Source organism: Ictalurus punctatus, chromosome 5, assembly GCF_001660625.3.
Source record: "Ictalurus punctatus breed USDA103 chromosome 5, Coco_2.0, whole genome shotgun sequence".
Classification (NCBI taxonomy): Eukaryota; Metazoa; Chordata; class Actinopteri; order Siluriformes; family Ictaluridae; genus Ictalurus; species Ictalurus punctatus.
In genome coordinates, this window is record NC_030420.2 from 13,706,978 (window position 1) to 13,724,444 (window position 17,467).

General features: G+C 39.2%; 1 protein-coding gene and 1 long non-coding RNA gene across 8 annotated transcripts in view; one reads left to right on the forward strand and one right to left on the reverse strand.

Moving 5' to 3' along the window:
* Positions 1–2,293, forward strand: part of gapvd1 (GTPase activating protein and VPS9 domains 1) — a 161,822-nt gene extending 159,529 nt beyond the window's left edge. For all 7 annotated transcript variants that reach the window (XM_053680224.1, XM_053680225.1, XM_053680228.1 and 4 more), the window contains one exon: positions 780–2,293. In XM_053680224.1, the coding sequence (XP_053536199.1) occupies positions 780–920 (141 nt within the window). In that variant the 3' untranslated portion in view covers positions 921–2,293. The remainder of the gene's footprint in view (positions 1–779) is intronic.
* A 2,092-nt stretch (positions 2,294–4,385) lies between these two features.
* Positions 4,386–12,438, reverse strand: LOC108265694 (uncharacterized). Its single transcript, XR_001812736.3, has 3 exons — positions 11,841–12,438; positions 4,952–5,094; positions 4,386–4,708 (listed from the first exon to the last, which is right to left on the reverse strand). It is a non-coding gene; the product is annotated as an uncharacterized LOC108265694 (long non-coding RNA).
* Between the last annotated feature and the right edge of the window lie 5,029 nt (positions 12,439–17,467).

Genomic DNA, 17,467 nt, shown 5'->3' on the forward strand with positions numbered 1-17,467 from the left:
TATGAAATGGAAAATGAAAAGTCAGTGTGTTTTTGACTAACCTTACACAAGTATATAGTTAAGATCAGTTTACCTATTTAGTTAAAGTCTAAAAGCTTCATCCAAACATGGTCCAAAACACCACTTTTTTTGGCCAAAAAACTTTGTAACTTAGACTTGATTTGTGCAAGGACTATACTGAAAATGTACTGCTGCCAAATCACTGTGCTATATGGGAAAGAATGCACTTGAGACCATGGTGTTATTTGAAAATAATCCACTTGGGGTTTGTGTGTAACCATATGACACCACCTCGGTGTGGATTATTTCATATAACAGCATGGTTATTCTGCATATAGCACAGAGATTGGGGCTTTGAATCTGTTGTTTTTTATTCCATACCTAATTCGTCCTTAGAGGCATCAATAATTTTTAACATTAAAACTGTTAGTGTACAGTGTAAATTATAGATGAACACATTCACTCCAGCAGCTGCTTCCCTGTGTTTCCTGCATTCTTGGTCAACGTCTTGAGTAGGGCTTAACTCTGCTAGGAACCCATTATAAAACATTACCTTTCAGATATAACTTAAGCTGTTTAAATTAGTGTATCTTTAAAGTCTAGATATTTAAAAAAAAAAAAAAAAAGAAAAGCAGTTTTTTCTGTAGCTGTATATTGTGTATTTCCACTTTTTCAGTTATTTCAGGATGAGTCTGGTTACATGTTATGTTACAGGTATGTCATGCATACATGGGTTCTCCAGTATAAATGTCTGTCTCTTGCTCTCACTTCCTTTCCAGGCAAACCCACCCTGCCTTCTGTCCACCATTCAGTACATATGTAATTTCTATGCCAGTCAGCTGAGTGGGGAGGAGTGCTATTGGTGGATGCAGTTCACAGCCGCTGTTGAATTTATTAAAACCATTGACGAGCGCAAGTGAAGCAGAACAGCCACCTGTATGGGCAACTGTTGAAGGAGAAAAAGATGAGACTTCACAACCAACTGCACTGTCTTTCACTAAACCCACACAACAAGGCACTGCTTCATTTTGACTAGCTTATTTAACTATTTAGAGCCACAGAGCGTTGAATGTTTAAAAAAAAAAAAAAAAAAGAGAGAAAAAAAAGTGCCATTATATTTAAAAAAAAAAAAAAAAAGTACAATTATGTGAGGTGATGTAGCTAGGTTTAACTGTAGAGGATGAGGGGTACCATATATTAACCTTAATAGTGAGGTGGTTGGATTTGCTTTGTGTGTTTTTTTTTGTTTGTTTGTTTGTTTGTTTTTTAATGATCACTATTTAACCTTGATATTTAAATATCTCAGTGAATTAAAGAAGGGACCAGCCTTTTTGATTGTGTACTTATATTAGTAGAGGCAAGCTTAAGAGAAGAATTAAGAGCCATGCATTCTCGTGTACATTTTGCAACCATTTATCATTTAAAACCCTCTATCATCATAAAGCAGACTCATAAATATCACTAGCATATCACGCTTTTTAAAAAGGCAGTTGGTTAAATTTGTGTAAGTTGGTGGTCATGTTAATTTTGCATTTCTCTTCCTTGACAAGTAAGGACATGCATAGTTATATAACTAAAAAGTATATTTATTCTTTGTTTTATATGTACTGTTATTTTTCAAATTGGCCATGACAAATGAAACAGCCCCTGTGGAGATATATTGCTCAAATTATACAGCTAACTGAAAAAAACAGGGTTTCCTTGTGTGAGCAAATGAATTTGTGTTGTGTATAACCCAATATTTGCTTAGCAAACTTCTGATTTGCTTTACCATTTTAATTAAATTTTAGTAATTTAGTTTTGGTAGTGGTGTATGTTTTCAGCCACTTATAAATTCTGTGCTGAATATAACAACCAAGATGCTGCCAGTAGATCTTGTGATTGATACTTAAAGCAATTACCTTCTTGTCTTGTCTCTTTTTTTTATTACATTTCTATAGTTTTAGATAGAAAAAAAAATCCCCTGTAATTGGCTTTTGGCTTAGTGCATAGTGATTGAAAATTTGAAAAACTTTATAAGTACAATTAAATGGACCCATTAACTTTTTGTTTCTTGTTCACACTGGAACTTTCATTTACTAGTCTCATTTATGATTATTTTAAGAAAGAACTAAAAATAAACTGTAATGCCTTCTGTTCTTTTATTGTCCTTCCAATATGTTATTTTTTTACTCTCTTCCTTCTAACTTGGATTTCTCATTTTGTTTATGATGTTCTAATTAGCAAATGCCATCTACAAAGACCTTAGTTTGCAGCATACTTGAAAGTTCATTAAAAATATATTTTTAATGGGTTTTTGTCAATCTTTTATCTTTCTTGGAAAATCTAGTTGCTTAATTATGCATTTTGCTAGTATGGTTAATAATAAGGTTGGTTGTAGTGTTAAGACTTTTCATTCTATTGTAAAATGATGCATTATATCTAAAAAGTTTGACTTGGGACCATAGTGCATTTTATGTAAAAGCTTTATAATCTTTGACCACTCTTTGTCCACTACTCTTTGATGTGCATGATTAGGCACATGGGTAAAAACTGTCTGTGATCTAATATAAATCTGTATATAATTCCAAAAAGAACTATTAAACTTTTTTTTAGTTTGTAATTGTAAAAGAATAAATGTTCTTGCTGTTTTGCAGCAGTATGTGGCTAAAAAAAAGTTTGGGCCTAGATTAATCTGGTGTTAAGGAATAAGAAGACAAAAGGAATTTTGTGTGTTGGACCTGTGGCTCTTGAGATATGGGCCAAACACGTGCTATAGTGCTACCATCAGGCCAATTGGGCATATCTCACTTGCCTATTTTCAGGCATGGCTGTAGAACTTAGGTCTTTAGGTTTGGCCTGCAGGGTTCAGTGGAGAATCAGAAGAAAAAGAATATAGCTGCATGGTGCAATCTGCAGGGGCCAAGCATCATGTGAAGATCACACGACAAGTAGCTAGTTCTCACAGCGTTGCATAAAATACTAAAGCAACCATAGATGCACATACTATCTGATTACAATCAAAATCTGCACCTGTGTTCTGTGCGGGTATGTTTGGGTCATGTGCATTCCTGTGGAAGAAACATCATGTAGAACATATTTGATGTTACAGATTTTGATCTATTTAAAATAAGTGAGATTGGATTGATGATGCAATGGGTGTCACATTTTGAGCAAATACCTTGGATTGACAATAACAGTCAGTATTTTCATCAGACATTTAGCTAGAATTTAGGAATGGGTTTTTTTTTCCTTTTTTTTTTTTTAAATAGCTATAAGCCCTGTCTTTGATGGACTTTATTTTGTGTGCAGTTATTCCCAAACTGTGGCCTTTACAATTGGTAACATTAGGAAATGAAACGGTTTTATACAGAATGTCAAGATTAGGATCCATATAAACCAAGGGTTTCAAACTAAAATTCTGCCCACTCTGAAAGTCAAATAGGATGTTTCTAAGGGGACAAAATGGCAAGTAGCACCTATTCTGTTGAGTATGTAATGGAGATGTCATCATGTTTTACTTTTAGAAGTGCTTCAATTTAGAGCAAGAATTCTTTATAATATGCATGCTACCCCGACACTGATACAGTTCTGTGGTTATATTGATAATCATAATTCTTCATAGGTATGATTGATATGTGAAGGTGATGTGCCCCTTTAACCTTAAATGTAATTATATTAATGAGTGATTATTAGTATTACTGAAAGATGTATTTATAGAATCCGGCTATCTTAACACTTCATTGGATTATGGTTAAGTTGAAGGAGTGCTATGAATGCTTTTCAGTGTATTTTTCATTATATTACTTATTCAAAATTGTACTAGATTCCAGATGGTAGAAAGGTGATTAGTTAAATGGATTATGAAATATTCTGTCAATTACAGACTCAAATCATAGCAACTAGAATGGTGTCAAGGAGAAACTTTGTCATGAAAGGTAAGTAGGGTTCTTGAGCCTAAGTGGGAGTTAGTATATTTATGAATTTCCTGTTTTGTTACTAATTAATTCTCACTGTTTATTTAGTAACAAATCAAAACTGTCACTCCCTAACAATAAGGTTCCAGCACTACTTGCTTAGACCCATACTATTCTCTAGACTCCCAACTATTCCAACAGGGTTACAAATACTTCATGCATGTACCCCTAATAATAAAGAATATCATCTTGCAGTGGTGTTTTACTTTGGGGTTGTTTCTCTGCTCCCTCCCCTGTGTTTGGTAACATATTCATGTTAATCACACATTCATTGGTTGAGCCAGCTTTACACCCAGTTATTATTCTATAGGATGTTGCTTGGAGGTTGTTTGCAGCTCAACAAATGGAAGGAGGTGAAACTCCTGTTCTGTGCCCAAGCAAAGGCACAAATACACAGCCAACCATAATCTCCACCAACATAGGAAAATTATAAACCTTACCTGTACTGCACAAAGATTTTCACTAAATACCTGAGCTAAGTGCATTCCGGTTGTCTTGTTTTGGCTGCCACATTACCCACACACACACACACACACCACAAAAATGACAACTGGTATCAGAAGAGTAACAAAACATGATTTTAGTCTGTTAAAGTGGTGTTCAAGTTACAGTAAATGCAGTTTAGATGTCACAATTTGAAGAAATAATCAGGAAATTCAACAGACACTAATGAGATAGCACTGCACACTGGCACGGTTCTTTCTCCTCATGGAAGTTGCAACAAATGGCCAGGTGACTTCTATATGAGAACGCTGATAATCACATGGGGGCCATATCACCATTACAGAATGAAACAAAAAAAAAAAGAGAGGAAACAAATTAAAATATTTAAAAAATAAATATAACGTCACTGATGAAGTTGTTGTAAAAGCTGGAGCTGTCACTTCTGGTCCTGACCAACATGGTTTAAAGTAGTAATGGATAAGTAAAATGAAAGTAAACAGCAAATGTAAATGATGCTCACACCCACACTACAGCAAATGGCAGAAACTAACCTTGTATTCCTGGAAGGCCAGCATACTGGAAGCAACCCCAACCAGCCCCATGAGTGGTGGTCCTTTTGCTACAGAACTGGAGATGATACAACAGCGAGCACATAATGCAGGCCCCAGCAGAACAAGTCTCGATCAAGACCCTACTGTGAGATGCAGAGACAGTTAGCATGGTTTCCAGCGCACATCAGCTTATCCTGGTGATTACAGATCTCATGGCTCCAGCCAGCAACCCCAGCATGCTGCTACAGAAGGTTCCAAGGTCAAGTTAGCACTCTTTGATGGCACTATAGACTGGGAATCATTACTTTTGCCATTTGAATGGCTAGCAAGAAAGTGCAATTGGAACAGCACTGCACAGTGCTGCCATTAAATACTTCTGTTCTCTATCGGAACACATTCAGGAAGATTAGACTTTATTGAAGGAACAACTTACTCAGCATTTTGGCCAAAGTGACCCTCTAACTATAACTAGATGGAAGCTGATGGAGCTATGGCAACCCAGAGTCCTCAGCTGTTATTGCAGAAGTTAGGCAGCTGCTCACTTGCATATCTTGGAGAAGACTTGGAGCTTCAAGACCAACTTGCAATTGATGCATTTCTGAAAGTACTCAAAAACCAAAAGTGGCTTATGAGGTAATGTATCAAAGACTCACACTCACTGTTTGAGGCTCAGCAACTTACAGAAGCACATGAAAATATTGTGGGCAGAGAATTTGATACAAGGAGTTGGGCTAGATGTATATCCTGGGCTGATGCATCTGTGGCCCATCCAGTAACATCTTGCATTGTTTAGAGCCCAAGCTACATCACTGTGGACCAGTTTATGACACTGCCTTTTTAAAAAAAAAAAAAAAAAAAAAAAAAAAAAAAAAAAATACATGTCTGGCTGACTGTGAAAAAGATCAAACATACATATGTGACTGCCAACCATTAACAAGTTTCGATGGAAAAGCTAAAGCAGATTCAAGTCAAGCTGGATGAACCTGCAACTTCAAATCAGTTAGGTTGCTATGCGGACAATCAGGAGAGGTGACAAGGGTGCCAAGCTATACAACAAGGAAATTGACCCAGAACAGTTCTCCCATGATGATGTTTCCTTGTGTTACAGATGTGTTGACGAGGGACATTTCAAACTGGAGTGCAAGAGAACTCCAAGCACAACCTTGGTGCTAAAGAGCTTGGCCCAGCTACCTCCATAGTAAGTCATATCAACCAAGGAAATCAATCCCCTACCCCACAAGTTGGCCAATGTCATCCAGAGCACCCAATCTGCTGAGAGCTCTGAAAGTCAACTAGCCAAACCATAACCCTAACATAATAGTAAACCTAGCCCAACCCTAACTCTTGCACAATAGTAACCCTAGACCAACCCTAGCCCCACCCTAATGCTAGCATTGTAGTAACCCGAGCCAAATCCTAACACTCGCATTATAGTAGCCCTAGCCCAACCCTAGCCCCAGCACAGTAGTAACCCTAACCCTAGGGTTAGGATTAGGGTTTAGTGTTAGGGTGGTTAGGGGAAAATTTAAAAAAAAAAATTATATGGGTAAATTCCCTTAAGAGTACAGGCACACTTTTTTTTTTTTTAAAAAAAAAAGGAAAGCTGGAAGAGGTATTGGTCACTTAAAAAAAATTGATTAACCATGCATATTGTGTGGTTACACCAGGCCTGGCCTCTGGACTGCATGGTCCCCAGCTCAACTGGCCAAAATAAACTCAACAGAACCTAGTCTAGAAACAATTTAACCAAGATTTTATAAATCTCAAAAGATGACAATAAATAGACTTAAATACCCTCTAGCTAAGCCAAATCTGCACCCCTCTCTATGCATACTTATCCTGAGATCTGGGACTCAAAGCCAAATCATCAACTTTATTCACTTACAAAGAAGGTTCCGCAAGTATAAATGGATGCCTGGTTGAGAATTGAAGTTAATTATCCAGAATTAGGTTCTATTAAGGGGGACTATGAAGAGGAAAGTGGGAAAAGGAATATTTAAGGACCCAGGAACAAGGTTGGGATTGAGGTTAGGTTTTAGGATGGGTACAGGAATCAAGGGTTGGGGTTAAGATTAGGGATAGGGACTAGGAATAGTATTTAGAGGTTAAGGTTAGGTTTAAGGATGGGTATAGGAGTCAAGGGTTGTGGTTAGGATTAGGGATTGGGGTTGGGTTTAGGGATTAGGGGCAGGAGGTTTTAGAGCTGGAAAAAGTTTTAAGGTTCAATATTAGGGCAAAAGGGCAGGGGAGAGGTTATGAAAAAAATGATAGAAATTGACAAATTGATCATAAAGATTAGATTTAATTAGAATTGAATCTCCTGGGACTACACAGTGCATCCAGAAAGTATTCACAGCGCTTCACTTTTTCCACATTTTATGTTACAGCCTTATTCCAGTATGGATTAAATTCATTATTTCTCAAAATTCTACAAACAATACCCCATAATGACAACATGAAAGAAGTTTGTTTGAAATCTTTGCAAATTTATTAAAAATAAAAAATAATATTAAAAAAAAAAAAAGCACATGTATATAATTATTCACAGCCTTTGCCGTGACATTCAAAATTGAACTCAGGTGCATCCTGTTTTCACTGATTATCCTTGAGATGCTTCTACAATTCCACTGGAGTCCACCTGTGGTAAATTCAGTTGATTGGACATGATTTGGAAAGGCACACACCCGTCTATATAAAAGGTCCCACAGTTAACAATGCATGTCAGAGCACAAACCAAGCCATGGAGTCCAAGGAACTGTCTGTAGACCTCCGCAACAGGATTGTATTGAAGCACAGATCTGGGGAAGGGTACAGAAACATTTCTGTAGCATTGATGGTCCCAATGAGCACAGTGGTCTCCATCATCCGTAAATGGAAGAAGTTTGGAACCACCAGGACTCTTCCTAGAACTGGCTGCCCAACCAAACTGAGCGATCGGGGGAGAAGGGCCTTAATCAGGGAGGTGACCAAAAACCCGATGGTCACTCTGACAGAGCTCCAGCGTGTCTCTGTGGAGAGAGGAGAACCTTCCAGAAGAACAACCATCTCTGCAGAACTCCACCAATCAGGCCTGTATGGTTGAGTGGCCAGACGGAAGCCACTCCTCAGTAAAAGGCACATGACAGCCCACCTGGAGTTTGCCAAAAGGCACCTGAAGGACTCTCAGACCATGATGAAATAAAGATTGAACACTTTGGCCTGAATGGCAAGCATCATGACTGGAGGAAACCAGGCACCACTCATCACCTGGCCAATACCATCCCTACAGTGAAGCATGGTGGGGGAAGCATCATGCTGTGGGGATGTTTGTCAGCAGCAGGAACTGGGAGACTAGTCAGGATCGAAGGAAAGATGAATGCCATAATGTACAAAAGACATCCTTGATGAAAACCTGCTTCAGAGCACTCTGGACCTCAGACTGGGGTGAAGGTTTATCTTCGAACAGGGCAACGACCCTAAGCACACAGCCAAGATAACAAACTAGTGGCTACAGGAAACTCTCAGAATGTCCTTGAGTGGCCCAGCCAGAGCCCAGACTTAAACCCAATTGAAGATCTCTGGAGTGATCTGAAAATGACTGTGCACTGACGCTCCCCATCCAACCTGATGGAGCTTGAGAGGTCCTTCAAAGAAGAATGGGACAATCTGCCCAAAAATAGGTGTGCCAAGCTTGTAGAATCATACTCAAAAAGACTTGAGGCTATAATTGGTGCCAAAAGGTGCTTCAACAAAGTATTGAGCAAAGGCTGTGAATACTTATGTACATGTGCTTTTTTTTGTTTTTTATTTTTAATAAATCTGCAAAGATTTCAAACAAACTTCTTTCATGTTGTCATTAAGGGGTATTGTTAGTAGAATTTTGAGGAAATTAATTAATTTAATCCATTTTGGAATAAGGCTGCAACATAACAAAATGTGGAAAAACTGAAGTGCTGTGAATACTTTCTGGATGCACTGTACATGGAACCAACAGCATTAAGAAAAAGTGCTAGCAATATAAGTGCTACAATAATATCCACACATGTCATGCGTTATTTTGTGTTAGGTCAAATCCACACATCATACCAAAAAAAAACTGTGTTCCCTGGATGGTCCTAGTGATAAGTGTTATTGTAAACAAATAAAAAGAAGAAAAAAGAAAGAGAGAAAGAAGAAGAAACATAAATGAGTAATGGGGTCAGAGGGAAAACACTGTTATCAACTTCTAACCCTTAGAAAAGAGTTGCCTGAGGAAGAGAAGCCCCAAACTTTGTACTGCCCCCTCCAGACTGTGGATGCACGTTTAAATCCAGGGCTTGGAATTCATCCACCTGACACAGGAGGTGTTTAAATAAGGGCTTAGAATAAATTAAAGTGCTAAAAGTATTTATATATATAAATAAATAAATAAATAAATAAAAACAGAAAATTACAAACCACTTCAATTTTAATTTAGTCTGCTTTATCTCACATTCACACAAAAAGCAAAAAGAAGGAGGGGAAGAACAGTGTCCTTTAAACTCCTTCAATGGTTCCAAAGTCCTGCATCCCATGGCATCCAGAGTCCTAGACAAGTGGCTTTCCATCAACAAATAAATAATAATAGATAAATATTGTAATAGTGACAAAATAATAGATTAAATGAATAAATAATAAATAAACAAAATCAATAAATACAGACAATCCAATTGCTCAACCGAGCACTCTTGAATCCCATTTCTCCCTCCCCCAACAATCCCCAACCAAGTCCCTGTCAATATCCATTATTAATAAATCTTATGTTAAAACCCAGAGGATGTTCGGTTTCTAATTCTCGCACTCAATCAGCTTACATCCTCCTCCTTTGTTCTGTGGACCACATCATGTTGGTTTCCCTAACCCTAACCATCGCATAGTGGTAAACCTAGCATAATAGTAACCCTAGGCAAACCCTAACCATTGAATTATAGTAACCCTAGCCCAACCCTAAAACTAGCATAATAGTAACCCTAGGCAAACCCTAACACTAGCACAATAGTAACCCTAGCCAAACCCTAACATTAGCATAATAGTAACCCTATCCCAACCCTAACACTAGCATTATAGTAACACAGACCCAACCCTAACACTGGCATAATAGTAACCATAGCCCAACCCTATCCCTAACCAAACCCTAACCATCATATTATAGTAAGCCTTGTCAAACCCTAACCCTAGCATAATAGTAACCCTAGCCCAAAACTAATGCTAGCATAATAGTAAACCTAGCCCAACCCTAGCAATACAGTAACCCTAGTCAAACCCTAACACTTGCATTATAGCAACCCTAGCATAGTAAACTTGGCCCAACCTTTATGCTCGCATAATAGTCACCCTAGCCAAACCCTAACACTAGCATAATAGTAACACTAGCATAATAGTAACCCTAGCCCAACCCTAACACTATCATAATGGTAACCCTAGTCGAATCCTAACCATTGCATTATAGCAGGTGTCACCAACCTTTCTGAAACAGAGAGCTACTTCATGGGTACCGAGTCATACGAAAGGTTACCAGTTTGATACACTCTTCTGAAATAACAAATTTGCTCAGTTTGCCTTTAGTTATATATTATTATTAATGATAAGTGATACTCATCTATGTGAAGACACTGATCACGTTAATGATTTGTCACAATAAATATCAACAATGAATTAACAAGGTGGGAAACATAACATCAATATTCAACACTATTTCTATTAATCTCAGCAATTGTTTAAATTTTGAGATGATCACTTCAACATTTCATAGGAAAAAATGTTCACCAGTGTATTGTAATCTGGTGTGTAACTTGACACTGCAACTCCGAGTGAGTCTTGCAGATGTGCATCAGTGAGGCATGTTCTGTGTTTGTTCTTGATGAAGTTCATGTCAGTAAACGCTGATTCACAGAGATAGGTTGAACCAAACAGGTTGGCAACCTTCATAGCTGCTGTGCATACCCCACTGTACTTTTCTGTATCAACCAGGCACCAAAAGTTTGGTGCAGCCGCCTGGTAGAATCTGAGGTGGAGGTCATTTTGCAATGTTACAATTTCAAGCTCCACCTGTTCAACATCCAAGTTGAACGTTGCACTTAGTTGCTCAGCAATGCATGTTATATCCATGTTCATGAAAGGATTGGAAATGAATGACACACATGACTCAAGCTGATCAAGGTCACAAAACCTATTCTCAAACTTTTGCCCAAGTCTGTTTATGATTTGACAGTACTTTTCTGCAACTTTGTCAAATGTCTCAGATGCAGAAGCATTGTCTTTCAGCAACGACTGCATAGAGGGAAAGTGCAGCACCTTTTTTCTCTGTATATCCACAGAGAAAATGTTCATCTTGGCTTTAAATGCATTTAAAGCACTTATCAACAACAGTCTTAACCTTGCAGCTCACAGTTCAAGTGGTTTAGTTTCCCAGTAATAGGAATAAATTAAATTTAATTAGAAACACAAAATTTTAGACGCAGCTCACTGGTGAGTTGTGTTATTTTTAGAACAGGCCTGCAGGCGACTCGTGGTCCCTCGGGCACCGTGTTGGTGATCCCTGCATTATAGTAACCCTAGCCCAACCCTCACCCTAGAATAATAGTATCCCAGGCCCAACCCGAACACTAGCATAATATTAACCCTAGCAAACCCTAACACTCACATTATAGTAGCCATAGCCCAACCCTAACACTAGCATAATAGGAACCCTAGTGAAATCCTAACACTCGCATTATAGTAACCCTAACTTACACCATAGCTTACACTGCAATAACAACGTCCACAAACTCTTTGGCCAACTTAATGTCGTGAATATTCTCTTGAACACAGCAAAATAAGCATCTACTTCCTCTTCTCGAAATACAGGCACAAGCCCAATGTGTCGGCTAACATCAAAGTCAGGTGGACTCACCGATGAGGACGGCACTGGAGTAGGCTGCGGGCTGGAGTGCTCCGAGTCAACGGAATACAGGGAGGTTGCTCTCGGGGAGTTAAACTTCCGTGGCAGGGCACAGGCTTCCGCTGCTGAGCTGCCAGGTTGAGCCTTCTCTCTTCAGCGTCCAGCTCCCGAACTCGCAGTAGCTCCAACTCAAGCTCTTTTAGCGCTAGTTGCCAACCGGGGTCCACTGCGCCAGACAGGCTGTTTACGACCTGCAAGAACCTTATCCTCCAGCTCAGTCATGGCCTCTCCCCTGCCGGTAACCGGTAGATACTGGGTAGGCTACGTAAGCTGCATAGGCTGCACAGCAACGCCCGAAAGCGCTTTGCACTTAGGTATGACCTGTTGAGCCACAAGTGCCTCATACAACGCCGCTTTAACCACCTTTTTGTTACCCATATGGGGAAGTGCCACATGAAAAAAGTCTCCAATATCTTCAATGTACAGGCGGTGGACACTGGACATCTGAGCAGCAATCCCAGCGGTGCCTCCAAAATGTTGTCCCCCATCTATATAGAGGAGAAATAAGTCACAAGCATGACGGTTGGTGTTACTTCCACAAGAGCTTTACTCGAATCAATTGTCAAAAATACAAACAAACAGTTGTACAAAACAGTAAACCTAAAGTGCATTAAGACAATATTTAAATAAAAGTACACATTTAAAAAAAACGCCTTTCATGCCCGCATGTTCAAATTACGGCTAAATACAAGCTAGCGCTGTTTGGTTTTCAGTACAAGGCGAGGACTGGCAAGGACTTGCGCGCGCGCACACACACGACAAAACTTACTTATATTTACTCAAAAACTGAGAAACAAAATAATATAAGTACGTCTCAGCAAGTTAACAGAGATAAAAAGTTGAGTTAAATATGCACAACATACCTATATAGAGAAGTAATAAGTCACAAGCATGACGGTCGATGTTACTTCCACGAGAGCTTTACTCGAATGGAAAATTACCGCTTTTCCTCCAGGTATATGGGCGGAGATTAAAGCAATTGAGCCCAGAGTGCAGGATTCAGACCATCCTAATAGATGACTGATAAGCGTTATACTCAATGAATCATCAGTGTATTAACACATTAAAATGGAACAACAGCGAAAAATAAATGCCTCTTTTAACACGTTAAAAAAAAAATTTTTTTTTGACTATTTAACTTATTACACAAGCATAATAGTAACCCTAGACCAATCCTAACACTAGCATAATAGTAACCCTAGCCAACCCTAACCTTAGCATAATAGTAACCCTAGCCAAACCATAACTCTTGCACGATAGTAACCCTATCCCAACCCTAACACTTGTATAATAGTAACCCTAGCCAAACCCTAACACTCATATTATAGTAACCAACCCAAGCCCTAACACTCGCATTATAGTAGCCCTAGCCCAAGCCTAACACAAGCATAATAGTAAACCTAGCCAAACCCTAACACTGGCTTAATAGTAACCCTAGCTAAACCCTAAGTCTAGCACAATAGTAACGCTAGCGCAACAATAACCCTAGCATAATTGTAACCCTAGCCTAACCCTAGCATTATATTAACCCTAGCATTATAGTAATCCTAGCCAAACCCTAACACTCGCACTATAGTAATCACAGCCCAACCTTAACAATAGCATTATAGTAACCCAAAACCAACCCTAACACTCGCATTATAGTAACCTAGCCCAACTCTAACTCTAGCACAATAGTAAACCTATTCCAACCCTAACACTAGCATTATAGTAAACCTAGCCCAATCCTAACACTAGCAATATATTAACCCCATCCAAACTCAAACTCTCGCATTATAGTAACCCTTGCACAACCCTAACCCTAGCTTAATAGTAAACCTAGCACAACCCTAACACTAGCATTATAGTAACCCTAGCCAAACCCTAAACACTCGCACTATAGTAACCACAGCACAGCCCTAACACTAGCATTATAGTAACCCGAGCCCAAGGATAAACTTAACATACTTGTAATCCTAGCAAAACCTTAACAATCGCATTATAGTAACGCTATCCCAACCCTAACACTTGCATAACAGTAACCCTAGACCAACCCTAACCCTAGCATAATAGTAAACGTAGCCAAACCGTAGCACTCACATTATAGTAGCCCTAGCCCAACCTTAACACTAGCATAATAGTAACCCTACCCTAACCCTAACACTACCATAATTGTAACCCTAACCCAACCATAACACAAGCATAATATTAACTTTAGGCAAACCCTAACACTCGCATAATTGTAACCCTAGCCATACCCTAACACTCGCATAATAATAACCCTAGCCAAACCCTAATACTCACATTATATTAACTCTAGCGAAACCCTAACTCTTGCATTATAGTAACCCGAGCCCAACCCTAACACTAGCATAGTAGTAACCCTAGCCAAACCATAACTCTAGCACTATAGTAACCCTAGCCAAAACCTAACACTCGCATAATAGTAGCCCTAGCCAAACCCTAACACTTGCATTATAGTAACCCTAGCCAAACCCTAACACTTGCATTATAGTAACCTAGCCCACCTCTAACTCTAGGGTTATAGTAACCTAGCCCAATCCTAACACTAGCAATATATTAACCCTAGCTAAACCGAAACACTTGCATTAGAGTAACCCTAGCAAAACTCGAACCCTAGTTAATAGTAAACCTAGCCCAACCCTAACACTAGCTTAATAGTAACCCTTGCTAAATCCTAATTCTAGCACGGTAGTAAACCTAGCCCAACGATAGCCCTAGCATAATCGTAACCCTAGCCCAACCCTAAGCCTAGCATTATAGTAACCCTAGCCAAACCCTGACACTTGAACTATAGTAACCACAGCCCAACCCTAACACTTGCATAATAGTAACCCTATCCAAACCCTAACACTCGCATAATAGTAACCCTAGCCAAACGCTAACATTCGCATTATAGTAATCTAGGCCAACCCTAACTCCAGCATTATAGTATCCATAGCCAAACCCTAACACTAGCATTACAGTAACCCTAGCCCAACCCTGAGAGTAGAACTACTGTAACCCTAGCCCAACCATAAACCTAGCACAATAGTAACCCTTGCCCAACCATAACCCTAGCATAATAGTAAACTTTGACCAACCCAAACACTAGCAAAATAGTAACCCTTGCCAAACCCTAACACTCGCATTATAGTAACCCTAGCCAAACCCTAACACTCGCATTACAGTAACCCTAGGCAAACCCTAATTCTAGCACAATAGTAACACTGGACCAACACTAACATAATAGTAATCCTAGCCAAACTTTAACCATAGCATAACAGTAACTCAGGCCCAACCGTATCACTATCATAATAGTAACACTAGCCCAACCCTTACACTAGCTTTATAATAACCCTAGCCCAACCCTAACACTAGCATAATAGTAACCATAGCCCAACCCTAACGCTACCATAATAGTAACCCTAGCCAAACCCTAACACTCGCATAATAGTAACCCTAGCCAAACCCTAACTCTCGCACAATAGTAACCATAGCCTAACCCTAGCATAATAGTAAACCTGGCCCAACCCTAACAGTAGCACAATAGTAATGCTAACCCAACCCTAACACTAACATAATAGTAACCCTAGCCCTACCCTAACCCTAGCATAATATTAAACCTATCCCAAACCTAACACTAGCACAATAGAAACACTAGCCCAACCCTAACAGTAGCATAATAGTAACCCTAGCCAAATCCTAACACTGACATAATAGTAGCCCTAGCCAAACTGTAACACTCGCATTATAGTAACCCTAGCCAAACCCTAACATTGCATTAAAGTAACCCTAGCCAAACCCTAACACTCACGTTATAGTAACCCTAGCCAAACCTTAACTCTAGATCAATAGCTCTAGAACCCTAGACCAACCCCAACACTAGCATAATAGTAACCCTAGCCAAACCCTAACACTTGCATTAAACTAACCCTAGCCAAACCCTACCATTTACATTTACATTTATTCATTTAGTAGACGCTTTTATCCAAAACGACTTACAAATGAGAAAATACTTGCATTATAGTAACCCTAGCCAAATCCTAACTCTAGCACAATATTAACCCTTGCCCAACCATGACCCTATCATAATAGTAAACCTAGCCAAACCCTAACACTTGCATTAAACAAAACCTCGCCAAACCCTAACATTTACATTTATTCATTTAGCAGACACTTTTATCCAAAGCGACTTACAAATGAGAAAATACTTGCATTATAGTAACTCTAGCCAAACCTTAACTCTATCATAATAGTAACCCTATCCCAAACCTAACCCTAGCATTATAGTATCCCTAGCCAAATCCTAACACTCGCAGTATAGTAACCCTAGCCAAATCCTAACTCTAGCACAATAGTAACCTTTGCCCAACCATAACCCTAGCATAATAGTAAACCTAGCCCAACCCAAACACTAGCATAATAGTAACCCTTGCCAAACCCTAACACTCGCATTGCCAGAACACCTTCAAGTACTGTTTGCTGCTTCCAGTGAAACTCAGTGAAGCACAGTAGCAGAAATTCATTATGTTCCTGCTGAGATACAAGGCCATCTTTGCAACGAGTGACACTAACTTAGGCTACATTTCTGCTGTTACTCATAAAGTCAATACTGGAAAAGCTACACAATTTCAGCAGCCTGTAAGAACACCCTGTGGGTTCCAGGGTGAAGAGGAGAAGCACCTTCAGACTATGCTAGAGGCAGGCATTGGTCTACCATCTTCAGAATAGGCATCACCAATAGTCCTGGTCTGTAAGAAGGACAGGGGGGTCCACAAGTAAATACACATCAAACCTCAGGATATCTGATCAACTATTGCAGAAGGGAAATCTAGCAGTATGGAGATCCCAGAGTTTCTCCATAGCCTGGAAGAAGGTATGAAAAAGACCCAAAACACTGCTAGGGAACATCTCAAGAGTTGCTCAGCAAGGACAAATGTAAGTGTATGACTTGAGGGCTGAAGAAAGGGCTTTGAATATGGGGGGACCTTGTTTACATGAGGGACACCTCTAAACAGATGAGTCTAAAACTTCAGGCCCCATGGAAAGGCCCATATGTACAGTGGTGTTTGAACATTTATCTATTTCTGCATAAATATGACCTAAAACATCATAACATTTTCATAAAAGTTCTAAGAGTAGATAAAGAGAATCCAATTAAACAAATGAGATGAAAAATATTATGCTTGGTCATTTATTTATTGAGGAAAATGATCCAATATTACATTTCTTTAAGTGCCAAAAGTATGTGAACCTTTTGCTTTCAGTATCTGGTGTGTCCACCTTGTGCAGCAATAACTTCAAATAAACGTTTGTGGTAACTGTTGATCAGTCCTGCATATTGCCTTGGAGGAATTTTAACCCATTCCTCAGTACAGAACAGCTTCAACTCTGGGATGTTGGTGGGTTTCCACAATTGAACTGCTTTCTGTGGGACCTTCCACAACATTTCTAATGGATTAATGTCCGGACTTTGACTTGGTCATCCCAAAACATTCATTTTATTCTTCTTTAACCATTCTTTGGTGCAACAACTTGTGTGCCTAGGGTTGTTGTCTTACTGCATGACCCACGTTCTGTTGAGATTCAGTTCACAT